The sequence below is a fragment of the Malaclemys terrapin genome, chromosome 11, assembly GCF_027887155.1.
Source record: "Malaclemys terrapin pileata isolate rMalTer1 chromosome 11, rMalTer1.hap1, whole genome shotgun sequence".
Lineage (NCBI taxonomy): Eukaryota > Metazoa > Chordata > Testudines > Emydidae > Malaclemys > Malaclemys terrapin.
Window position 1 is genome coordinate 19,480,525 of NC_071515.1, and position 27,049 is coordinate 19,507,573.

At 39.5% G+C, this 27,049-nt stretch overlaps 1 protein-coding gene across 1 annotated transcript in view; it reads right to left on the minus strand.

Annotated features, from left to right (window-relative positions):
* PARD3B (par-3 family cell polarity regulator beta) overlaps positions 1-27,049 on the minus strand; it is a 658,517-nt gene that overhangs the window by 305,547 nt on the left and 325,921 nt on the right. Inside the window, exons 6-10 of the mRNA XM_054043471.1 lie at positions 22,402-22,488; positions 15,415-15,540; positions 6,846-7,204; positions 2,500-2,639; positions 1,302-1,430 (exon numbers count right to left, since the gene is read on the minus strand). Of these exons, the coding sequence (XP_053899446.1) occupies positions 1,302-1,430; positions 2,500-2,639; positions 6,846-7,204; positions 15,415-15,540; positions 22,402-22,488 (841 nt within the window). The remainder of the gene's footprint in view (positions 1-1,301; positions 1,431-2,499; positions 2,640-6,845; positions 7,205-15,414; positions 15,541-22,401; positions 22,489-27,049) is intronic.

The window sequence follows — 27,049 nt, forward strand, 5'->3', positions numbered from 1 at the left end:
CCACTAATTAGCAATGTTATCTCTTTAATAAACCTGGGATGGTTTTGATAGCATTCCATCACTAATTTTCCCCCTTACATAATTGCTCAAGCAAAAAGGAAAATTAAAACAAAAATAGATTAGCTCAGCACACTTCATTTTGGCTCTGGATCAGTAGTACATGTACAGGAAGCAGTGGCTAGCAGCTGCAGAAAGACAGAGGGTCACATCACAGCAACTAACCTACTCCAGGGCTTCCGATAGGAGTGCGGGCAACACACACACTTTGCTCAACAAGGACTAAGTGATAACAAGGAAACAAGAGGAAAAGTATGAGAAAACATACCAAAGTGGATTGCAAAAGGAGATGGTGCTAACAGGGGGTAAAGCAAAAGGAAAAGCGAAGTCCTGACAAAAGGGAGAAGGCAAGTTCTTCAAGTAAGAAAACAAGAAAGGCCATTTGTTTTCTTCAAAGAAAATAGAATGAGACAAAGGCAGGAAGTGCTGTCCTTCCTTTATCCTGCAGAGCTCTCACTGAAAAGACAAGTATATGCATCGGTCAAGATAAGGGAAAAGAGATGGCCTTCTTTGAGAGGAAACAAGTATGTATTTCTATATTAATGGACTCCTATGTATATTTAGGGTGGAAAGGAATATGGTTTTACATTCAAGGTTTCCCAAAGCACTGCTCTATTTGACAGTAGTACACTGGCTTAGTAAATGAATGTGAAATCTGTTAAACAGCTTAAGAATAGCTCACACATATTAGAATGTTTGCCAAGAAAGCAAGGTTCTCCCCTATTAGCCCTGAGAACTACTATGGAATTTTCCCTTCAGCACATATAACCGCCACACAACTGGCATTCCCAATTTAGGAGATGCCCAGTTCTGAACAACGCATGTTTTAGAGGCACTGTCAGTATTGTGTAGGGAAGCTTCAGAGCCTGTCAGCAACCAGTGTCATTAGTCCATTACTTTCACAAGCAATGAAATTCACTAGATACACTCAAACTTAAAACAAAACCCGAAGCCTAAAAAAAGAGTACTTTATTTTCAGACATGCTCAATCTCATCATTACATAATTCATTTACAGTATTCCCTTGTGAATTATGCCTATGATGTCACTTCTGGGATGAAAATCAAATTTCAAAGAATTATATTAAATAATGGATAAAATTAAATATAAATACTTCTCCAAGACCAGCCTTAAATAATTGCCCTTCACTGGCTTCTCATCCAGCGACAGTTTACTTGTATTTCTTAGGTCAATTTTTAAACACAGAGAACTAGTCTGATTCGGCATAGCGGAAAAAAACATTACCAGCTCTCGAGGCAGAAAGGCTTCCTCCTGCCGAGCCACGATCAGAGAGACAGTCTCCCCTTGCTTAGTGCTTCTCAACATAGCCACTAGTTCTTCCTGGGTCCTGCCAGTGACATCTCTGCCATTCACCTAATGGACATAATTAGGAAACAAACAAACAATAATTCTGACTAACGAGTGCGGTCTTTGACTTTCTAAACTGGGAGAGGTGTGGTTCAGTGGTCTGAGAACCAAGAAATATTGAGTTTTAAGGTCCTGTAGCACAGACCACGGGACCGTGAGTTGCAGCCCACATTGAAGTGTTGAGCTGTGATTGCCCCGTGTAGACCCTACTAGCGGGAACTACAAAGTACCTAGCTTGCATTGACATAGTCTTCTGGGACTACATTACTGCAAACCTGTGACTTCATACTAGCAAGATTTATATGGGGCAGTTACAGAGCAACACTTCAGTGCATGCTGAAATTCACACCCCCGTAATCTGTGCTTCAGAGCCATGCACCCAAGCTCTTAATTTGGTTGCCACAGTGAGTTTCCTCTCAGGCCTGCACAAATCACTTATCCTCTTTGCTAGTTTTCACCATCTGTTAATGGGGATTTATAATACCTACCTGGCAGGGGTTTTGTAAAGATTAATCAGTTTGTAAAGCTCTTTGAAAATGAAAACCACTAAACAAGAGGTACGTATTAATGTTGTTTACATTAGCGCTCTTTGAGGTTAGCAAGTAAAAATAGCCCCATAGATAATGAGTTCATAAGTCATACAAGTATGAACATTTAAAACCGAGAAAATACAATGCAACTGATTTAAAATGTGCATTAGAAAAACATTCACAGTGAATACACAGATTCTTGGATATTATTTCAATTGATGCATCTACTTTCAAAAATCAGGCAGCCATTTTATCAGCTCTCCCTTGTTTGAATGCCTTGCAAGACTATTTTCATAGGCACCTGATTCTGAACTGTATATTTAAGTCAACAAGCAGTATGAAAGCACTGTACTTTAAAAAACAACAACCCAACAACCTGCAAAATGGGGAAATATGGGGTTTAAATTAGGAACATGCCATGCTATGTTAGTCACTAGTAATTACAGAAAATACAAATATATCTAAAATATATATTTTAAAAGTCAATAAAAAAATATTTAGTGGTGAAAAAGGAAGGGATGTTTGATATTCCCAGTTCTGCTAACCTCCAGTATTCGGTCTCCTGACTGCAAACGACCATCTTTGACTGCTGCCCCCTTTGGCAAAATATTCTTCACAAAAATAGGACCAGGACCATGAACTGAAGAGTCTCTGGTAACCACAGTGAAACCAAGTCCTTCAGGACCTAGAGTGCAGACAGAAAAGGCTCATTGTAAATTTCAACAAGAAAATGATATTAATTAAAATAACGGAACAGTAAAATTTAAAAGTGTAAGTATCAAGAGCAAGCATTTAGATGAGCTTTCAACGAAAGCTGCTTCAGCCATTGATCATGATTTCACGGAAGACCAGAAGAGTAAATATTATGCCACTGTCAGAAGAGACAGGTTCAGACCCTGCTGTTAATATGCATAAACTAAAATAGTTTTGAATTACCCATGTTCCAATCAGAAACTAAATGGAGGGCTCACACTCTAAATATAATGCCTCTTTCCCAGGTAGTTTTGGGACTGCTTTAGATATTAATTCTTTAGAGTCAAATCATCTCATAAAATATTTTGCGTATAGTGGGGTAAAGCAAAAAAAAATTATGGTAAAAAAAATTAGGCAAAGCAGCACAAATACAGGAAGGGGGACTGACTGACACCATATTATGTGCCTATAATCAATGGCATGATTGTTACCCAAAATATGCCAAAATTAATTTAAAGGCAGAAATATGGTGACAGTGATGAAGAGCACAAAAACTTTATACCATTCAAAGGGTATGGAAAATTCTACTTAAGTCTTAGTAATGCAGAATGACTCAGTATTATCTTAAGTAGAAATCTATGCACACTTAGGTTTTCATCGGTCTGGCAAGGGTCTGGGAGATTGAGGTTATCCAAGCCAGCCCTGCATATTGGCATTAAAGATACTGCTTCACATGATATCTCACATGTTACAGACAACTTCAGAGAACTTGGAAGAGTGCTGAAGGAGCCATGTCCAAATGATTCTTCTTGAGATCCTTTCTGTCCCAAGAGTGAAGGAAGACAGAAAGAAGGAGATTCTGGTAGAGAACTGCTGAGTAAGTAGCGTAAGGTAATAGGTTTTAATTGTGAGGAACATTGACCTACCTCTTATGGAGAGAGTGGTTGTATAGATGGGATAGCTTCCATTTTAGCGGAAGGCGAACCAAGCTTCTAGGGAACAGCAGGATGTTTAACAACAAAAGGAGTGAGTGAAGCGAGGGGAGGACGGACAAATGAGCATTTATTTAGTGCAAAATCAAGATGCCATGAACCAAATTAATCAAGGCACCAAGAGAAGAAAATTTTTAATTGCCTGTACACCAACGCTAGGAGAGTGGGTAATAAACGAGCAATTAGAATTGCTCAGTTATGAGGATAAATTCAACCTTGTTGATATTATTGAAACATGGTGGGAAAATTTGCATGATTGGAATGTCAACATCTCTGGTTATAACCTATTCCAGGAAGGATCAAGTGTGCAAAAGGAGATGAGGAGTAGACTCTGTGTCATGATGGCATTGCCTATGTCCAAGTCACCGACAACTTTGGACGCAAACAATCTTGAATGCTTATGGATCAATGTTTTAACAGTTACAGCTCAAGACTGGTGCCAATGCGTGTCTGCTCTAGACCACCAAATCAAGAGAGAAGACGACGAGTGTCTTCTTAAGCACCCATCTGTAATGTATAGTGAAAACTCATCATGAGCGATTTCAATTTGGGTGACATATACTAGAGTTAGCATGTTGCCAGTATTAGAACATCCTTGTAATTTCTAAAAGTCATATATGACTATTTCCTAACACAAAAAGTGTGGCAGCTATAACAGGGGAATTCTATATTGAACCTCTGTTTGACAGCTAAAGAAGAATATATCACAGAACTAAAAATTAGTGGTTGCTTAGTGCAAGTGATCATGACTATCTTACATTTGTTATGTGTAAACAGAATTTAAAAGAGCCTATATTGCAAAGCAGAAAACAATTATGAACCAAATCAGCTGGGAGAAAAATTTTAAATAAAAATATGAATGATAATTGGGAACTGTTTAAGAACATTTTTCTCCGACACCCAAAAAGCCACAAAATCGAGAAAGCAGGCTATGATAGTTTAAAAACAAAAAATAAACCTCAGCCTGGTTCAAAAGGGAAGCAAAAAAACAGCAATATAAACAGAACAAAAACAACCCCATTTATAATAAATGGAAAAAAGGGGCACTGATAACAATAAATAGAAGTCAGATGCTAGGAATTGTGGAAAATTAATAAGGGACGCAAAAGGACACAAGCAGAAATATATGGCCAGAAGAGACCGCACAGTAAGAAAGAGGGTTTTGCGTTTTTTTAAAAACATCACAAATAAAAAAAACCTTAACAATGATATTGGCCCATTACTAGATGGAAATGGTAGAATTGTCAGTAATAATAACAAAAAGACAGAAATGTTAAATAAATATTTCTGTTCTGTACTTAGGAAAAAGCCAGATGATATATTCCTATCATACACTTTCCATTCCAACAATAACTACACAGAATATTAAACAGCAGCTAAAGTTACACATCTTTAAATCAGTAGTTTTAAAAGAGCTGACCAAAGAACTCTCTTGAGCGTTAACTGCTTATGTTTAGTAAGACTTGGAACACCATGGATGTTCTAGAAAAAGATAACATTTTACCAATATTTAAAAAGAGTAAATAGGATGACCTGAGTAACTGACTTGATTAATAAAGAATTAATGTTTTTATAATGCCAACTAACATGGGTTTATGGAAAATATATCTTGTCAAACTAAGTTAGCATCATTTTTTGATGAGAGAATAGGTTTGGTTGATAAATACACTTAGACTTCGGTAAGGCATTTGGCTTGGTAGCATGACATTTTGATTAAAAAACTAGAATTCTAAAAAAAAATAACATGGCACATATTAAATGGATTAAAAACTAGCATACTGATAGCGAAATATAATTGTAAATAGGGAATCATCATTAAAGGGTGTGTTTCCAGTAAGGTCCTGCAGAGACTGGTTCTGGTCTCTAAGCTATTTAATATTTTTATCAATGCTCTGGAAGAAAACAAAATCACTACTGATAAAGTTTGCAGATGACACAGAGATTGTGGAAGTGGTAAATAATTAAGGTGATAGATCTGGATTGCTTAGCAAGGTGAGTGCAGGCAAATTTCAATATAGCCAAATATAAGGTCATACCATCTAGGAACAAAGAATGGAGCCCATACTTACAGGATGTGGGACTCTATCCTGCGAAGCAGTGACTCTGAAAAGGACTTAGGGAGTCATGACATATAAACCGAGGAATATCAAGTAGGAATAGGGAGGCAATATCTCTGTATTGGGCACCAGTGCAACCCCTATGGGAACACTCTGTCCTGTTCTGGTATCCACATTTCAAAAAGAATATTCAATCGGAAGAAATTCAGAGAAAAGTCAAAACACTGATGAAGGGACTGTAAAACATGCCTTACAGTGATAGACTCAAGCTTATCAAAGAGAAAATTAAGCATCTACATGCGGAGAATAAAGAATTATTCAGTTAAACAAACAAAAGTATAACAAGAGCCAATGGCTGGGAGATGGAGCTAGACAAATTCAGACTAGAAATAAGGTGCTGATTGTAACAGTGAGAGCAATTAAACATTGAAACCATTTATCAAAGGTTGTAGAAGATTCTCGATCACTGGAAATTTTAAAATCAAGACTGGATGTTTTTATAAAAGATGTGCTCTAACTACTGGACATGATGCAGGCATTCATAACAGGAACTCCTCTGGCCTGTGTTACATATCATGAACCACATATCAGGTCAGACCAAATGATCATAATGGTCCTTTCTGGCTTCAAAATCCATGAATTACAGGGATGTGCCTGAAAGCTCCACTCCAATTAATCTGTGGGGCTCCACCGCACATTCTCAAATTTAATTGCTGCATCCCATGTACTTACTCTACTTTATTGTTCTTTTAAACTATCCCCCTTGCACACTCTACACAGCTTCTTCTTCACTTCAGATTATGTGGCCTCTGGCTCTTCTAACTACAAAGCCATGGAAATTTTGTATTTGTTTTTCCTGTTCTGCTCATTTTTTCCTAAGTGCAGAATGCAACAACATCACCTTATATGAACTTCCTCCCCCAACGATGTCACACCAGCATGTAAAAACAAAACAGGGCAGGAAAAACGTGGCAAGAGTCCCCGGTGACATATTCAGAATATTGTGTTTATCTTTTACTAAAGTATCAATAACTAAACTGTTTAAACACTCAGATGGCCCCGTGTCACTAGTTCCGTTAAAAGTTAAGGTACCAATACAGAGAACATGGAGTTGTTACAGTACATCACTGCTGATTGTTGAACCTTTACCTTTCTTAAGGTCTATCTTTATTCTCTTTGCATTTTTCTTGTTGCCGAAGCCCATCAGAGGAGACAGTGATGGCGAAGATGGTTTCTTACCCAACCTTGGGAGATTGGGGCTCTTAGCGTGTTGTAGTGTTGCCTGCAGATCCGCCTCCAGGCTGTTCATTCCAGAGAGATCTACTGTTTTCACAGTTGGTTTCGTAAGAACAGGAGGTGAAACCTTTGTTTTTGGAACTCCTTCATCATTATCGAGCAAACAAAGGGGAGCAATGACAGACTTTTCATATTGTTCACGATTATATGGAGGAACCACTTCCAAGAAGACACTTGGAGATTTCATTGCCTGACGGAAGATATCCTGAGCCCTTTAAAGAAAAGCATGAAAACAGATTAATCAAAACCAGAAAATCTGTATGTTATGGGGTTTGGGGTGCAATGCAGACCAGTAAGACCTGCCAGCAAGCTTGAGTGCCTTACAATGCTTTGCTGCTGCAGCTTCCATGCTGGGCCACTCACAGCCAGCCTACCAGCATGCAAGTCACACCATGGTTCAGCAGCTCTGACTTTAGCTGCCTGTCTGCTGCCCCACATCGACTTCTACCAGCCTCAGTTACTACTTGCAGGGTGACCCCCATACACCCTCAGTCCCAAATTTTCCAAAACCATGTGTTCTGCAATGTCCAGCCCTCTCCAGGACAGTTTAGAGAAACAATAAGGTACATCACAACTTAGTAACTTAACTGGGGTTAATACACCCTTCCCTACAAACATAGAACTGAGCTGGTTTATAGGGAAAATGAACCAAGTTTATTAACAATTAGACATAGGTTAAGTGATACCAATTTAAAGGAATAAAGTTAGACAGGGCTACATACAAACAAAAGTGAAAACATGAACATAAAAGTCTAAAACTTAATCTAGCAAGTTATATGTTTTGTTCTAGATGGTTTCCCTCATCAGTCTTCCTCCTTTCCAACCATGGTTGACTTTCCCTCAGTCAGGACCTTCCACAGAAGACAAAGCTCTGGCTTCCCTTGTCTTCCTAAGTGTCAACTATATTCAGTTTCCAGAGACTTCAACCCCTCCATGGTTGAAGAACCCATATTTCTCATCTTGCAAGAGCTCTGGCCTCTGGTCTCCGTCTAGTGAGGGATGACAAAGACGGCTTCTATTTTTGCTTACGTCTTCTAAAGTTCAATGCCTTTGTTTCAAGGGGCATGATGAACTCATGTTGTTTTTCCCTTCCTTTGGATTTCCCATTCCCCTGTACATTAATGGGGTTTCCACTATTTTCATTCCACCATGCTTAATATACATAGGAGACAGGTAAATAGCTGCTTTCTCTCCTGTCTGAGAGGGAACCTGTTTCTCCCTTTTTGGCCACAGACTTTAAAGCATAATATCATTAAGTATCCATATTTCCTCATATAGTGTTGATCCATACATTTGCCTTTAACCATCCTCAGGTTGCCCCTCTGTAACCTCAATACCTATGTGGGCCTAGGACCAGGCCCTGCAGCCTGGGGAGTTGCTGGCCTATGGCTTCCCAGCCCCCAAGGCCTTTCCCCAGCCCTGCCTCACTCTAGGTCCCTGGTGAGTTCCCTGCAGCCAGGTCTGTCTCTCTCTCTCTCTCCTGTCAGAGGGAGACTCCTCAGCTCTGGCTAACCTGGCCTTCTTATAAGGCTGAGTGGCTCAGTTTGGGGCATGGCTCCAGCTGTAGCCACTTCCCCAATCAGCCGGGGTTTTGCCCCTTTCCACAGCCCAGCCCTCTGCAGGACTTTTCCAACCCCTTCAGGGCTGGAGCGGGCATTCACCCTGCTACAGGAATATATTGCATTTGTCCTTATTGAATTTCATCCTATTTATTTCAAACCATTTCTCCAGTTTGTCCATTCCATTTTGAATTTTAATCTTATCCTCCAAAGCACTTGCAACTCCTCCCAGCTTGGTATTGTCCTCTATGCCATTATCTAAATCATTGATGAAGATATTGAATAGAACCAGACCCAGAAGTGATCCCTGTGGAACCCCACTTGATACACCCTTCCAGCTCAACTGTGAACCACTGATAACTACCCTCTGGGAATGGTTTTCCAATCAGTTATGCATCCACCTTATAGTAGCTCCATCTAGGTTGTATTTCCCTAGTTTGTTTATCAGATGGTCATGTCAGAGAGTATCAAAAGCCTTACAAAAGTCAAGATATACCACATCTACTGCTTCCCCCCATCCCCGAGGCTTGTTATTCTGTCAAAGAAAGCTATTAGGTTGGTTTGACACTATTTGTTCTTGACAAATCCGTGCTGTTACTTATTATCTTCTATGTTTCTGCAAACTGATTGCTTAATTATTTCTCTATTATCTTTCCCGGTACTGAACTTAAACTGACTGGTCTGTAATTTCCTGGGTTGTTCTTACTCCCCTTTTTATAGATTGGCACTACATTTGCCCTTTTCCAGTCCTCTGGAATCTGACCCATCTTCCATGACTTTTAGAAGATAATCACTAATGGTTCAGATATCTCCTCAGTCAGCTCCTTGAATATTCTAGCATATATTTCATCAGGCACTGGTGACTTGAAAACATCTAAATTGTCTAAGTAATTTTTAACTTGTTCTTTCTTTATTTTAGTCTATAATACTACCTCATTTTCATTGGCATTCATTAATGTCCAATTGCTACTAAACTTTTTGGTGAAAACTGACCAAAAAAAAAATTTAAACACTTCTGCCATTTCCACGTTTTTTGTTATTGTTTCCATCCCCCTGCTACCCCCTTCACTGAGTAATGGGCCTACCCTGTTCTTGGTCTTCCCTCTTGCTGCTAATGTATTTGTAGAATGTTTTCTTTTTACCTTTTATGTCTCTAGTTAGTTTAATCTCATTTTCTGCCTTGGCCTTTTTAATTCTGTCCCTACATACTTGTGTTGCACAGTTTAAACACACTTTAATTCCAGAGTATAGTCAAAACTCTTAATACACACCATGTGCATACATCACACAAGAATATTAATGATCGGGGCCCGAGCTGAGCTGAAGTGGCCGGGCCGGGGCGGGCTGGAGCCACTCGGGCGGAACCGGGGCCAGCGCCCCAGGGCCCGAGCCAAGCCGGGCCAGAGCCGCTCGGCTGGGGGGGGCCGGACTGGGCCGCGCCCCCCCTCCCCCGCACCAGCTTACCTGCTACCTGCCTGTTTCAGGCTTTCCGTGAACATTTGATTTGCGGGAAGCAGGGGAGGGGGAGGAGCAGGGGGGCGGAGTGTGCAGGGGAGGGGGAAGAGCAGGGGGTGGGGACTTTGGGGAAGGGGCGGAGCTGGGGTGGGGAAGGGGCGGAGTTGGGACAGGGCTGGGGCCCCATGGAGTGTCCTCTTTTTTTTTTTTTTTTTAAATATGGTAATCCTAGTTGAAAGGGATCTCTGGAATAAACTCTCTCTAGATTAATCTGAGCAGAAGAGTTTAAAAGCGCCCCAACTCTATTATACACACAAGATAAAGCTCAAAAATGCTTTAACTACAGTAGTGAAAGAACTATGCTCCTCAGTCCATATTCTCCACAGACATTAGAGTTGTAGGTTATGCCTGCTTCTGTACCATATACTGTTTATTTCAAAACAAACTTATTTCTCATCCCTAAACCACCAGCTAATAGATATTTAAGAATGTAAAATCCTCACTTAATTTATCTCAGACCACTCCCCATTCTCATATCATTGCAAGCAGCCACGTGACAATACACTATATGGTGGCTTAAAAGCTCATTTTTAGGACATGCACATTTTAAACATATCAGAGAGATAGAAATAGGAGATCTCTCACAAACTAAAAATAATGGTGAGAACACCAGTAAATCTGTAGGAAACCTAGAAGCAGTACCTGAGGGGGAAATAATTGCCAGGACTTTTTTTTTTTTTTTTTTTTTTTTTTTTTTTTTTTTTTTAGAAAAATGTAATGGGCAGTGGAAGTCAAATTCTTTGAGCCCCCAAATGCATACTTAAAGAAATAAAAGGCAAAGACTCAACCAAAAGAGGTGCTAAGATCTCCAGAACACAGCAGAATATCATTGAATTTATTAACACAAAATGAAAAAGGAGACTCACAGTAGAGAGATATAAAACCATTATGAACACGAAACTACAACAAATTGCCTTCTAGTGAGGAAAAGCAACCTTTCAGAGCAGTATTCAAAAACTTCCATCTAAAATAGACAAACTGAAAAAGAACATGTAATCACTACAGTCTTTGCTAACCATTAAAGGACCCTTTGCAATCAGCAGGAGAAACCATGACCTTACCACTAATACAGTCAAACTGATTGCTCTTTCTGTATCAGTAGCCAATGCAACAAGTGACTATAAACCCCTGTCATTTGACAGAGGCATCAAACTTTTGTACCTCCGATTCATTTCAGGTGATGGGGCCAGGAAGTAAAAACTATTATGTTACTCTTGTAGGTTACATGGTGTCAGAAGAAAATTAAATCTTTGGCAAAAACTGAGCAAGTGAAGTCTCCTTAATCTCTCAGTTTAAAAGGGAAACTGATAGAGAACTGGCAGTTACTGTAGTGCTTCCAAGTATTCCAGAAAGCTAGCAGTATTGCAGAGAAATCAGAGGGTGAAATTCTCCACATTGCTACAGGCCAGAGGCATTCAAAATCTATAGTGTGTTCCAGAGGAGGCAGGAAGGGGACTGCAAACTTCTACTCAGTCATTCAAAATTTCAAAAAATAATTTGATCAATGCAAAAAATCATTTGAGAAAGATGTATTTTATTTTCTTAATAAAACACTAGCTGCTAGGTAAGACCATTGGCCTTTACGTTACAACCCCATAACTTAAAATTCATTTGACAATTTAGGGATCAAATTATTTTGTGGTATAATTGATAACTAAATAAGTAAAAGGGATTGATTTTGCAAAAACTAGTCTGCAACAAACATCTACGTTATTTATGTATAAAAGCTTTACATCAATTACTTATTGACTTATTACTAGCATATAACAATACTGCACCAAATACCAGTATGTCTACCTGTGTACAACCGTGCTGGACCACATCTACATTCATACTGCAACACATTTGTATACTTGCATTCTTACCTGTATAATACCACACCAAATATATCTACCTGTGTAGTAGGCTAAAAATATCCATATGAAAATACAAACAATATAGGTTGATGGGGTTTTGTTATGTTTACCTTACACATCACATTTAAATCTATTGTTTTTCTTGTCTAAATTTCCCTTTTCTTAAAATTTCCCTTTTCTGGCATGGACTAGAAATGCAGAAGGCACTCAAATGTAGCATTAAAACTTTTTTCAGCATTTCAGTTTTATGGGACAAATGCCTTGATTTAGCAGTCCATAGCTATTCAGCAAAGCACTTAAGAAGGTCCTTAAAATTAAGCACATGCCCAATTTCTGTTAACTGCAATAGCACCTGAGTAGATACTTCTAGCGAAGCATGTGCTTAAACATGTTGAATAAGGATTTTACTTAAGCATACACTTTGCTAATTTGAAGCTGAAGTCACCAGGTTTTCCTAGCATCATCTGTGAACATTTGGCAGGTGGGAGCAGGGAATTCATGGGGTCATGGAACTCCCTAGTGGTCTCTGTTATGATGTGGAAACTATTTTCCACTGCAGGGGGGAAAAGATTGGTTAGGTTCTGACACTTATCAATCACCAAAACGAAAATGTACCATGGAATAGGCTTATTATCAGATATTTTGAACATGTACAACCAGGGAAAAAGGGGGGAGGGAATCCACAAAAACCTTAGCCACTAAAGCATAAGATCAGCACTGTTTTTAATCAAACTACTGTAGAACTGCACATATTCATATGTAACACTGAAATTTTGCATTGAGCAAAAACATTGAGCATTTGGCTTATGGTTTAAAATGTTAAGCATCAACTCCCTTGAGCCCTCAACAGATTTTGTTGTCTGATGAATATCACTCGTGTCTTGTAATATAGGGATTAAAAATAAAAATAAATTACTATTTAATTTTAAGCAAATATTTGTGACTGTGAAATTTAAGAGGCTATTCATTCCAGCAAAAAAAAAGTCGTCTTGAATGCATAGATTATCCAAAGTATTCTCTGTTACATAAACCAATTAGGGATGAACAATAACGTCAACAGATTTTAAGTCAAAACTACAAAACTTATTACTCTATGCTTTTAACCTAAAGTTAGCCTTGCAACTTAGTTCAACTGCTTTATACTTTGTGTTGGAAATCATTAATCTTTAACCATTTTTAGACACCTGAAAAGAGTTGTAGCACAAGAGAGTCTCTCTTTCTTCTTAACTATTTAAAGAAACACCACATTCTCAGAAGTTGTGGGCACCACCAAAAATACTATATGTTCAGTTTTGGATACCTTAATACTAGAAATTTCTCAAAAAATTGGAAGGAAATAAAAGACTAAAAAGGCTGTGTTGGTGAGTACCTGAGTGTCTGCTGCTGGGACAGTTGGTCAGTTTGACCGTGTGCTTGATTGCTTGCTTGTCTGAAAAGTGTGAATTGGGAGTGCTTTGTTCCAGGTGGGCCTTGAGTAGGCCTGACTGGTATATAAGGGCAGTCAGCAGCGAACTAGCAGAGCGGCGAACAGCAGAGGCTAACAGAGGGAGTTTGCCCGGGAGCTCGCCTGGGGAGAGCTCACTGAGGCTTTCATCTGCAGGTTTCTCTGAGTAGTTCCTGCAACAGTTGAGGAAGCTCTTAAGAGGACGGTGATATGGAAGGTGAGCGATCAGCTGTTGTAACCTGCACAGGTTGTGCCATGTTTGTCTTTCTTCCACAGGACAGAAGCGACTTTGTCTGTACAAAGTGCAAGCTGGTCGCCATATTGGAAGAGAAGGTTCGAGGGCTGGAGAAACGAGTATCGACTCTGCGTTGCATACGGGAAAATGAAGATTTCCTGGACAGACGTGAGGAGATGCTTCTACAGCTACAATGTTCTGAAGATTCAAAGCAGGTGCAGCAGGGACAGAAGGATTGTGAAGAGGTTTGGCAGCATGTGACCTCCAGAAGGAGAAAGAAGAGCGTCCATGCACCAGCAATGGAGATACAGGTGAGCAATCATTTCCATGTTCTCTCTACAGGTACAAATGCGGAGAGTGGACTAGATGACCCATCTGAGGGAAGGGAGCAGAAGGAGACTCCACCGATTGGAAGGCAAAAGATGCAGAGGGACCTAGACAAATTAGAGGATTGGGCCAAAAAAAACCTGATGAGGTTCAACAAGGACAAGTGCAGAGTCCTGCACTTAGGACGGAAGAATCCCATGCACTGTTACAGACTAGGGACCGAATGGCTAGGTAGCAGTTCTGCAGAAAAAGACCTAGGGGTCACAGTGGACGAGAAGCTGGATATGAGTCAACAGTGTGCTCTTGTTGCCAAGAAGGCTAATGGCATTTTGGGCTGTATAAGTAGGGGCATTGCCAGCAGATCGAGGAACGTGATCATTCCCCTTTATTCGACATTGGTGAGGCCTCATCTGGAATACTGTGTCCAGTTTTGGGCCCCACACTACAAGAAGGATGTGGAAAAATTGGAAAGAGTCCAGCAGAGGGCAACAAAAATGATTAGGGGTCTGGAGCACATAACTTATGAGGAGAGGCTGAGGGAACTGGGATTGTTTAGTCTCCAGAAGAGAAGAATTTGATAGCAGCCTTCAACTACCTGAAGGGGGGTTCCAAAGAGGATGGAGCTCGGCTGTTCTCAGTGGTGGCAGATGACAGAACAAGGAGCAATGGTCTCAAGTTGCAGTGGGGAAGGTCCAGGTTGGATATTAGGAAACACCATTTCACTAGGAGGGTGGTGAAGCACTGGAATGCGTTACCTAGGGAGGTGGTGGAGTCTCCTTCCTTGGAGGTTTTTAAGGCCCGGCTTGACAAAGCCCTGGCTGGGATGATTTAGTTGGGAATTGGTCCTACTTTGAGCAGGGGGTTGGACTAGATGACCTCTTGAGGTCCCTTCCAACCCTGATATTCTATGATTCTATGACGAGTAGAAAAAGTAAGTGGGGGTGAAGGGATTGACTTATATTTAAAAGTTATGCAAACTAAATCTGCACAGTATTGTTTGGCTAAACAATTACTAGTAGGAGATAATGTAAAGCCAATACCTTTCTGAAGTGTAAACACAAAGGAGGGAGAGGATTTATTTAGGATGTTCCAAAGGCATGCAATAAGGAGTAATGAAATACAAAAGCACTGATGTAAGGAAAAATTTCCTAATGCTGAATAGTATCTCATCAGAAGTAGTGTTCCATTGTTTGAATTCTTTAAAACTGGAGTGGACAAAACAATTTAGAATACATTGTAGAAAGTTCTGCTTCACTGGCAGGTGAAGGTTTTTCCAATATTATAATTTCTATAATTTGAGTCTATGATGGGAACTATATATTACTGCATTTGGAAGTTTCATGAAAGAGAATTATGATGCTTTAGTTATATACATATTTTATGGTATTTTACTTGCAACATGCTACATTAATCACCTCAATAAGTACAGCATTATATAAAATTCTGGTGGTTAACAGAATCAATTAAGTAATTAAGTAGCACTCACTGTGGAAAGGTTTTATCTACGAGGTCCACATTGTTAATTTTCACAATACACTCGTTTTCATGGAAAAGACCATCACGCCTAGACCTGCTGTTCTCCTCAATACCACGAATAAAGAGACCTAGAATCCTGAAAAGCAATAATAAAGCTGATGATTATTCTGTATTAGATTTGTATACAAGACATTTATAATAATTACAAATAGATATTGGTCTCTACTAAGGAAGGAACAAAGTTCTTCTTGTGGTCTACTAATCACACCATATTAAGTCTTTAGTTTAAAGGAGAGATTTCCAAAATTTGTTTTCCATTAATGAACCAGGACTCCAAAAAGAATATGAAACCAGCCAGTATAATTGTAGTCTGCTGACACTGTTGGTAACCCTTCCTAACACTTCAGAAAGTGTTAACCGCATTAATCAGGGGTTGGAGAAAGGGAGGGGGAAACCAGCCCCATCCTTCCAGACAAAATGTTAGGATAGAATTTATGCAGGATAGATACATGTTAACAAATACGATGGAATCAATTACAAGGAAAAGGTTAAAGTTAAGTGCAAAACAGTGGTTCTAATTATACTAGATCAAAATACAGAGGCATTGCTACAAGGAATTGGAAGCCTGTTTCTGCTGAGGAAAGGATGACGTGCACAAGGAACAATCTCTTTCTAGTCAAATCCGAAGAAACCGAGAAATTAGGCTAATCTTGCCTGTATTGAGGCCTAGGGTTTCTTGAACCACTGCAAACCACAGTGATCCAGGTGGAGGGGCAGTGTGAATTTGTTATTAACATTTTGAAAAGCCCTTGCAAGGAGATCTGCGTTGTATTCCTATGGACTTCCTATACATCGTTTCTCAAGTCAATTAAATCCCCACTGACTCACAGTTTCCTCATTTCCATGACAAATGAGATCAATATTAATTTCCTACCTCACAGGTGTATTGTGAAGTTTACTACATTCATATTTGTAAAGTGCTTTCAGAAGCTCAAACAGAAAGTGTTGTTGTACAAGTGCAAAGTAAATTACATAAAGAAGAGTCAGACTTCTGCCTTAGAGAGGATGATGTCCTTCTCATAGCATGCTAAGCACTATGCTAAGCACTAAATCTGCAAATGGGAATGATTTCAGGTAAAAAACTGTACTTGCTTGAGACTGGATTAAAAACCTGGGGTGTCACCGAGACATTCCATGTAATTGAAGACTGTGTGTACACAGAGCCCTTATAATCTCATTTTTATGTATTAACCTACACATGCCATAACATAGATGACATTTAGGATATGTCTACACTGCAATGTAAACTCAGGGTTCGAACTCAGGCTCAAGCCTACCTTTGACCTCCATCTACACACAAAATCGTGCTAATCCAGGGCCTGGACCCAGGGTCATAGGACCCTACAGGGGTGGTGGGTCCAAACCTGAGTCAAGTCAGTCCCTGGGTCCAAGTCCTATTGCTCTGCAGTATATATGCAGTCTTAGTAGACTTGTGTACTGGGAGATCCCTAAAAGGATCCCACAATCCTATGAAACAACTCTCTCTTCCTTTGGACAATCAAGTTTGGTGGACAGTCAAGTTTTTCCACGCTGCACCACAAACCAAGGGCTAGAGCGGCCACATTTCGGGAGGGCGCTAGGAAGTCTGGGATATGGTTGGTTGGATCTGAGTCTGCGTATTGCAACATGAACGTCGGAGCCTCGAGTTAGGCCTGGGTTAGAAAATTCCGAATCTATGGTTGACAATCAATGTAGATGCTCAAGACCTGGGTTCTCTAACCCAGGACCTACTGACTTGAGATCCACTAACCCTAGGCTTACATTATAGTGTAGACATTGCCTTAGAGGCCCTTTTCATTGGTTTCACTCAGTAAAGCACCAATATGTAATTTTCAACTTCACAGTTCCTTTACACCAGTACTATTCATCTGATTAGTATTTAAATCTACTAAGTAACAGAACGGCAAAAAGATATGAGTTTTGTTTATCTACAAAAAAAATTTTTTTTTTTAAGTGTGTGTTTTCCACTAAGGAGCATTAGTAGACTGGAATTTTGCATTGTAATAAATTTGTCATGTAGATGAACCCCTAATAACATTGTAGTGTAATAAAGAAAACTTTTTATTTTGGGGCAGGCAAAATTTGACAATTTCCATGAATACCAATAGAAACAGCCAATTAGCTGCAACCAAGGAGTTAAATATTACAATTTAATTTCAAATAATTACATTAAGATTCAATCTAGTAAAAATAAGGAAATTAAAGAAATTGAAAATTAAGTCTGTTGCTATGATCTTAACTAATCCCACTGTGCCCAGACTCAACAGCCACATAGAACTATAAGATCACTGACTGGCCTGATATTCCCCATATGTGCTGCATTATCTGGACACATGGGTTGAGTTAAATATGCTGTGACAGCCTAACCTCGTTACTTCATTAATTTTATTGTTTGAAGTCTCAACTTTAACATTACCTTAATGTGATTTTTAAATTTCATTTCCTTTCTTTTATGGTAAGTCTAAAGTGCAAAGAAAATGAAACATTATTTCAACTAGTTATTGTTGCTCATTTGTATACTAAAGCCTAAGTGCCAAGCATTTTGCTTAAACTCATTCTGAAAAAAAACCAAACAGAACAGGATTACAATGAAATATTATTCCTAAATGTTATTCACTGAAGATGAATACCTGTTATTAGTGTAATATCAATACTATTCTTATTAGAAAATACCAGTTTTCTACAAACTGTTACAACAAAAATACCAGTCAAGGTGGATGGCCAACATGCTTGATAAAACCTGCCCTGTTATCAACAGAAATGGAAAACACTTCTGTTCTTTCTTGTGTTTTGATGAATTATGAAATGTATGCACTAGTCCCTGTTTGATTAAATAACAGGAACAAGTGGTTAAACCATTCTGGTATTTTACAAAAGGCACCAGTACAATTCTGCCAAGTGTCATTAGAATTTCTCAAGACAACTGGGTAAACACTCAGCCTGTCTGTCAAAAAATAGCTTGCTGTAAGCCATGCTCCACAGCATTTGTAAACAAGAATATTAACATGCACAGAAAGTAGGCCAAGGAGCTCTGCTGGTTATTCAGTGAATTCTTTTAAAGATGAACCCTAAGCAGTTAGAATTCAGCATCACAAGTATTGCAGTAATATTAAATTACTGATATTTTGCAATTTTATAGTGCCTTCCACCTGAGGATCTCAAAGAAGAATTAGCAAATTAAGCCTCACTATGCCCCTATAATATAAGGAAGCATTGCCTATGTTTTAGAGATGGGGAAACAGAATGGCTTGCCCAAGGTAAAACAGGAAGTCTGAGATGGAGCCAATGATAGAACTCAGAACTCCTGACTTCCAATCCTTCCTCCTGAAATAAGGTGATGACATTTTTTTCAAGCAGCAAATGGTCAACCTGCTTTTTGATTTGGTTAAAATACCCCAGTTGAATGAGTCCATCTAAAGTCTCAGATCCTGCTGAGGAAATATTCACAAACAATATACTACTTGAAAAGAAACACATACCACTTTTTTCTCCTCACCGTAACATTCTGAAAACACTGGTCTACAATTTTTGAGAAGTCGTCTGTTTCAGAGATAAAATGTGCTATTTATTATGTATTTTGATGTGCTGAATTCAAATATGACAATTAAAACAACTGATTGGCTACTGTTTCTAAGATAGTTAAGTTTTTACATTTTATGTCTATGTATATTGTGTAGATAGTACAGTTTTAATCATAAATTGTAAACCTAGGTCTTTTCATGTGTTTATGGTTGCTTTACATGATAATATGTCACCTGTTCTGTTTATGGAACACTTTAAAAATCAGCAAAAGGATTATATAAATAAAATTTATTATGAAACAAAAGGCAAAAAACTATTATGTACATAGTTTAGTCCTATTCAGTGTCTACTCGGCGCTTCTTGGCTTGTCTCTTGTATTCATTAAATGGAGCATCTCTTGTCACTGTCCAGCAATAGTCTGCAAGCATTGATGGGCTCCATTTGCCCTGATAGCGTTTCTCCATTGTTGCAATGTCCTGGTGAAATCGCTCGCCGTGCTCGTTGCTCACTGCTCCGCAGTTCGGTGGAAAAAAAGCTAGACGAGAGTGCAAAACATGTATCGTTAGTGACATGTTGCAACCAAGGCTTTTGTATGCCTTGAGGAGGTTTTCCACCAGCCACCTGTAGTTGTCTGCCTTGTTGTTTCCGAGAAAATTTATTGCCACTAACTGGAAGGCTTTCCATGCCGTCTTTTCCTTGCCACGCAGTGCATGGTCAAATGCATCATCTTGAAGAAGTTCACGAATCTGAGGACCAACAAAGACACCTTCCTTTATCTTAGCTTCACTTAACCTTGGAAATTTTCCACGGAGGTACTTGAAAGCTGCTTGTGTTTTGTCAATGGCCTTGACAAAGTTCTTCATCAGACCCAGCTTGATGTGTAAGGGTGGTAACAAAATCTTCCTTGATTCAACGAGTGGTGGATGCTGAACACTTTTCCTCCCAAGCTCCAATGACTGTCGGAGTGGCCAATCTTTCTTGATGTAGCAGGAATCTCTTGCACGACTATCCCATTTGCAGAGAAAGCAGCAGTACTTTGTGTATCCAGTCTGCAGACCAAGCAAGAGAGCAACAACCTTCAAATCGCCACAAAGCTGCCACTGATGTTGGTCATAGTTTATGCACCTCAAAAGTTGTTTCATGTTGTCACAGGTTTCCTTCATATGGACTGCATGACCAACTGGAATTGATGGCAAAACATTGCCATTATGCAGTAAAACAGCTTTAAGACTCGTCTTTGATGAATCAATGAACAGTCTCCACTCATCTGGATCGTGAACGATGTTGAGGGCTGCCATCACACCATCTATGTTGTTGCAGGCTACAAGATCACCTTCCATGAAGAAGAATGGGACAAGATCCTTTTGACAGTCATGGAACATGGAAACCTTAACATCACCTGCCAGGAGATTCCACTGCTGTAGTCTGGAGCCCAACAGTTCTGCCTTACTCTTGGGTAGTTCCAAATCCCTGACAAGGTCATTCAGTTCACCTTGTGTTATGAGGTGTGGTTCAGAGGAGGAGGATGGGAGAAAATGTGGGTCCTGTGACATTGATGCTTCAGGACCAGAAGTTTCATCCTCTTCCTCATCTGACTCAAGTGAGAATGATTCTGGTACATCAGGAACCAGCAGTCCTTCTCTGTGGGATATTGGGCATATAGCTGATGGAATGTTTGGATAATGTACAGTCCACTTTTTCTTCTTTGACACACCTTTCCCAACTGGAGGCACCATGCAGAAGTAACAATTGCTGGTATGATCTGTTGGCTCTCTCCAAATCATCGGCACTGCAGAAGGCATAGATTTCCTTTTCCTGTTCAACCACTGGCGAAGATTTGTTGCACAAATGTTGCAGCATATGTGTGGGGCCAACCTCTTGTCCTGATCTCCAATTTTGCAGCCAAAATAAAGGTGATAGGCTTTCTTAACCATAGTGGTTATACTGCGCTTTTGTGATGCAAAAGTCACTTCACCACAAACATAGCTGAAGTTATCTGCACTGTTCACACAAGTACGAGGCATCTCTGCTCACTTTGGCTAAACAGAAATGTGTCCCTTTGCAAAATCAAACACTGACAAATAAGAGATCACGACACTGTATGATTTCTAGAGCTGATATAGGGCAATTTGTTCAGCAGAGTGATGTAAGCTTCGTTATGATTGCATCATCCAGGACTTCTAGGAATAACATGATGCAATTCATATCACATATGATGCAATACCCGCTTCAGATTGCATCATTCACTGTTTTGCCTAAAAAGCAAGTACTGTCCAAACCCAGTCATAGATTTATTCATAGATCCAGTCAAAGATGTATTTTAGTCATTTCTGGTTTAAATTGAGATCCCTTCCCTTTATAACTCACTTATCCTCCGCCATTCCCAAGTCAAGGGTCGTATATACTGACCCAATAGCATATCTTTAAAACTAGAGCCAATCAACAATTTTAAGCATCATTTTCATTGTCAGTAACCCAGAATTAGTAAAGTTTGACTACATTTATTTCAGAAGTATTTTGGCTGTAGAGTAGTGAAATCAATAAATTAAGAAACATTTCTTTTCCTTATTAGACTATGACCTTTTTTAAAGTTTATAATTATAATTGGCCTAATACTAGAAGCAGCCATTTTACTATAAAGTGATGCCATTTATGACACTAGCAATTTTCGATCCCTGTCACAGGCTCTCATACTGACAGCACTACAAATTAGCTCTTTGGCAGAAACCTCATATGTCAAATTTCAGTCTAGAGAAAAATTTTACATCTGAGTTACATAACTTGGAAAATAGGGAGTTATAATGAAAATGCTGACATATACTCAACTACAATACATCAATATGAACTTTCCACTATGGTAGTCTTTTGTGATCTCAATAAGCTATATTTAATAATTTACAATTAAAATAATCTTACCATGCCAAAGAAAAGTCCATGGTATAGTACACTTTTTGTAAATGCTAAAGAACCTAATTCGAAAGGGGACTTGAAAAAAAAAAATGAACGAAGAACTGACAAGCAAGTCATTTTGACTTTTCTATGTCTGCTCTGCTATTTAGCAATAAGGGGTCGGGGAGAAAAATCCAACTGGATAAAAAACCACCTTTCAAGAAGTACAATAATCTTAACTAGAGACCATGTTACCATGTTTTCATTCAGAAAAAAAAATTCAGAGATCCTTGAAAGTACAAACATTATGAACATACAACAGAAGTGAGTTCTGTTCTCCGAATATACACACAGAACAAAATAGATGTCAGTGAAGGAATACAGTATATTGGGCTTGGTTATCCGCTGTGAAAAAACAGTTTTAGCTCCCCCTCATGCTTTCACAGTAGAGATATTTTAAGAGAAATAAACATAGCTGACACCTTTTTCATTAACATGCTTCTCTAAAATATGGAAAACATCTTACCTTCCACTCAGAGATGAAAAGAAGGGTACTACATGGATCCCCAGAGGGCCACCTTCCCCAGAAATCTCTACTGTTCTTGTCATATCACTAAGAAAGAGGGAGCAAAAACACACATGAAGCTGTACTAAGGAATACATGAGAAATATCTATAAAAAAACCACATTAAGACAGACAAGAAAGGCAGTCAAAGGAATTTAAGTGCAGAATTCAATGTACATAAGAGATGTTGCAACTGGAAATGGCTGACATCTCTTTGATTTTATATGTTTTGAATGAGAAAGGAAGACATTACATTAGTTGTTTACATGGGGAAATTGACTGGAGCAGCTATTGCAGAATGAGCTATAGCTCCCCGTGTGAGCACTCTATTCTGGAATAAAAGTTGTTTTATTGCAGAATAATTGTTGTTCCAGAATAAAGTGACTTGTTCCAGAACAGAATAGCCACACAGGGAACTACTGCAAAATAGCTTGACTGAAATAGCTATTTCAGTCAGTTTCCCTATGCAGACAATCCCTAAATATGCATACTATATTTTAAGGATATCAAACCAATATGAAAAGCAGTCAACATGTAATTACAACAAAGTGGTCCATACACTGTGCCCTCAATTACATGCATGCAACCCTACTGACTTAGAATGAGCACCTCTGAAGACACAATTTGGCCCACTTAAATGGGAAATATTTCCATCCTGAAAATTTTTGAGATCCTCTATGATGGTTCAGATGTGGGATATAGTACCTCCCTGCTAGCTGCTGGAGATGACGCTAATATTTTTTTGCTGCTTGTTGGCTCAATGAAGGTCACATGAAACTCGCTTACACAATATCTTGAAACACATGGCTTCTCCATAGGCATTAAAATGTAAACTATACATCAGCAGTTGCTAATATGAAAAAAGAAGGCATTTGGATTGACATAAAATCTCAAGAAAAATCATCAGGTAGAAAAAATTTCCCACTCTCTTTGTCAGTCTGATTTCCATTTCCTTATGCCATCTAGAGTGTTGGAACCTCCAAAACCAGTGTTGAAAAGAGCAGAAGGGAAGACTCACCATCTAACAAAAGTCTGCTGGATGTTTCTTCAATCTTAAGCAGATCCAAATTGAATCAGACTACAAGAAGTTACATTAAACAACGGATGTTAATTCCCTGTTTAGAGAAAGTGTGAAGCTAAACCAAGGGGGCCACTCCACATATTGCCAAGAGTGAGTCATCCACCTTCTTTGACCAGGAAGAGGACACTGATTGCAAGTGCATGTTGACAGATTTAGGCATTTCTTTTCCCTTAATGAAGTAAATTTCCAGGTTAAGATTCTTTATTCAATTGCATAATGATGACTTGGAAGCAACTTGATTTAGAAATTAGGCTGGTTTGCTAAAGATAATGTGGAAATGAAAAGCTAATTAAAGTAGCCTTGTCACATGATCTTTTGCAACTTTGTTTTTCAACACAGCTACTGCTAAAATACATTCTGTTTTTAAAAAATGCATACTCTCTAAAAATGGAATGGAGAGCACTTAAAGAAATCAATCCCAAAATAAATGTCTTCTATGAAATACTTTATCTTGTGTGGAATTTTATTCCTATAGCAGTCGCAAGCAATAGACTTTCAAAATCTCTGCTTTATTTTGCTACATATTTTCCTTCTTTTTCTTTACTTCACCTTCAAGATTTAGAAGGGGAGGGATGGATTGTCAAAGTATTAGTATAAATTCATGTAGAATTTCTAGGTAATTAATAGACTAAATTTAACTGATGAAATTGTTCAGAAAAATTAAGGTCTGATCAGAACTACTGTCAAAAACTCTGTAAAAATCTTGTGTGTGAGAAAAAGTTTGATTAATTTTTTTCAGTCTTTCCTCCAATTCCTGCTTTCAGATAGAAGTGGAATCACCAAAAAACAAGAAGACTACTTTTCTGATATTGTAGACCTGTTCAGAACCGAAGAATACCAAGAAATTAAACTGCTGACTCCTACAGACCCAAAAAAGACAACCACAAGAAGTGAATTTGGTGTTTGATTTGTAGAGGGAAAATTAGCAAGAATTACAGCTTTCTCCAAGTAACTACTATTTTGTTTAAGTTCTATGGGCTAGGGGTTGTCTTCCTGTTCTGTGTATTATAGAGGAATATTGTAAGGATAATCATGACAGATAGGGTCTGTCACCTTAAATTAATATATTTACCGGTAAAAACTTAGGCTCAAAGCCAATGAAAACATACACGTTTATTTTTAAGTCGAACATAAAAACAAATGAACAGAAATACAAGGTTTTTAAAACAGGAGATGGACAACTTATATATTAATGTCCTCATTCCACAAACACTTAAGCATGTGCTTAACAGTTACACATATGCAGAGTATTTGCAATATTGAGGCCTAAAATAGGAAGAGCACATTTCATATATGCACTAGGAAAAAATACTTTAAACTTTTTTTAAACCAAAAAATGATCACTAGTCCTTATCTAAATGAATTTTTACTCCCAGATTAACTTTCTCTTAACCAAACTGTTTAAGATGAGAAGATATTGCTCTTTAGAACAACATTAATAGACTATTAGGAGCAAATTCTGCTTTTCGTTAGACCTATGAAAATGCCACAGTGCAAGAACAGAAAATAGTTCTTTATAGGTTTAAAAATCCTGAAGAGCAGACACTCAAGACATTTGCAATTAAACTTCCAACATCTTCCCTATATACATGTGCACCCTGTACCCACAATCTGGAGTAGCTAGCTGTCACTTTAGTCTGTCCCTTAGAGCAGTGTTTTTCAAACCATGGGTCGCGGTATGGGTCGCAGTACTCGGTCGCGGCATGGAAGGCACTGAGTTGCCTTGCTCTGGTCAGCACTGCTGACCAGGACGTTAAAAGTCCCGTTGGCGGTGCTGCCCAGCTAAGGCAGATCCGGCTTCTAGACAGGGGGGCCACGGGGCTCCGCACACTGTCCCTGCCCCGAGCACCGGCCAATGGGAGTTGGGGGCGGGGCCGGTGCCTGCGGGTGAAAGTTGCGTGAAACCGCTTGCACATCTCCGCCTAGGTTGCCGTTGCTGGCCGCTTCCGGGGCGCAGCGCGGTCCATGGTGCCAGGACAGGCAGGAAGCCTGCCTCTGCACCCCGGCTGCGCCGCTGACCGGGAGCCAACGGAGGTAAGTGTGCACCCCTACTCCACGCCCCAATCCCCTGTCCCAGTCCTGAGCCCCTGCCCCAAACCCAGAACCCCTCCTGCACCCCAAACCGCTCATCTCCGACCCCACCCCAGAGCCTACACCACCTGCCTAGAGCCCCTACTGCCTCCTAACCCCCAGCCCAGAGCCCCCTCCCACACCCTGAACCCCTCATTCCCGGTCCGACCCCTCACCCCCCAACCTTCTGCCCCATCCCTGAGCCCCTTCCATACCCCAACCCCCACATCCCCAGCTCTACTGGGTCACGGGCATCAACAATTTTCTTCAACCGGGTTCCCAGAAAAAAAAGTTTGAAAACCACTGCCTTAGAGTATATGAATTACAACAATGTACTCTTCCACACGTCCAGTCAGCCCACGGTGGATAGAAGGGATATTTGGGTACTTTAAAGACGGGTGCTTACAGCCTTCACATCCAGGCCCTTGATTGAAAAGGGATCACAATTTTGTCAACAAGCAGTATACAAGCTGATACTGAGGAGGGAAAAAAAGATGCAATAGATGTATCTCTGCCCCTGCAGATTATGTCATATCACTTGGTGAATAACCGGAGGGAAGGTAGAGAGCAGTAGTTCAAAAGCTATTTCAGCAAAATTTCTGAGCTTATGATCACATGAATGAGCCCCAAATTTCAGGCCTCAGAAATTAATGAATTCCACAGGCACAGCTACATCTAGTAGACTGTGGTGCTCACAGCAATTACAAGCTCTGCTGACAATGTGCTCACAGGCCTTATAAATTCTTGACAGCTGAAGTTTAAAAATTCAGAGAGGAAAAAAAGTTTCCCCACAAAACAAAAACCCAGGAGTGGACCCACAGGAGAGGGTCTTTATAGACTCTGTTCCACCCAGCGTACACAGAAGGGTGAAGGCTTGGAAAACGGGTAAGCAAGCACTACCATCTCAGTGGAGCCAGGGGGAACACACCCTCACAAAATGTTTGTGATGTTTGTTTGTTTTGCCTTAACCACGTTTTAAACTCATCCTACATATCTTAAGCATTTTAATACATTTGTAATGGAAAAAGCAGGTCTGGCCCAGTAAGTCAAAACAGCAACAAAGGGGAACTTTGGTGCATGGAATGTGCATCTGCGTGCTGCCTTTCTAGGTTCCATAGCACCAGTAAGGCCTATGACTGTCCTTATCAGACTTTCAACATAATTTCTATACAAAAAAAGTACAGATTATTTTGCATCCTATGAGAATTTAACAAGCACTTTTATTTGAATCAAACTTGCCAGCCTTTCAAGGTTCGCCCCTCACTAGCATATTTAGGATAATCTAAGTATGTGCTTGTGTGCCTCCAAGTCTATTGTGCTAAATCTACTACAGTGGTCTATATTAAAAAGAGAATATCTGCCTGATGATACCATACTGTGGTAGCTGAGACCACAGTCTGGCATACCATCGACCAAAGGTGCTATTATCATTTACCATTTAAATTCTTCATTGCTCAA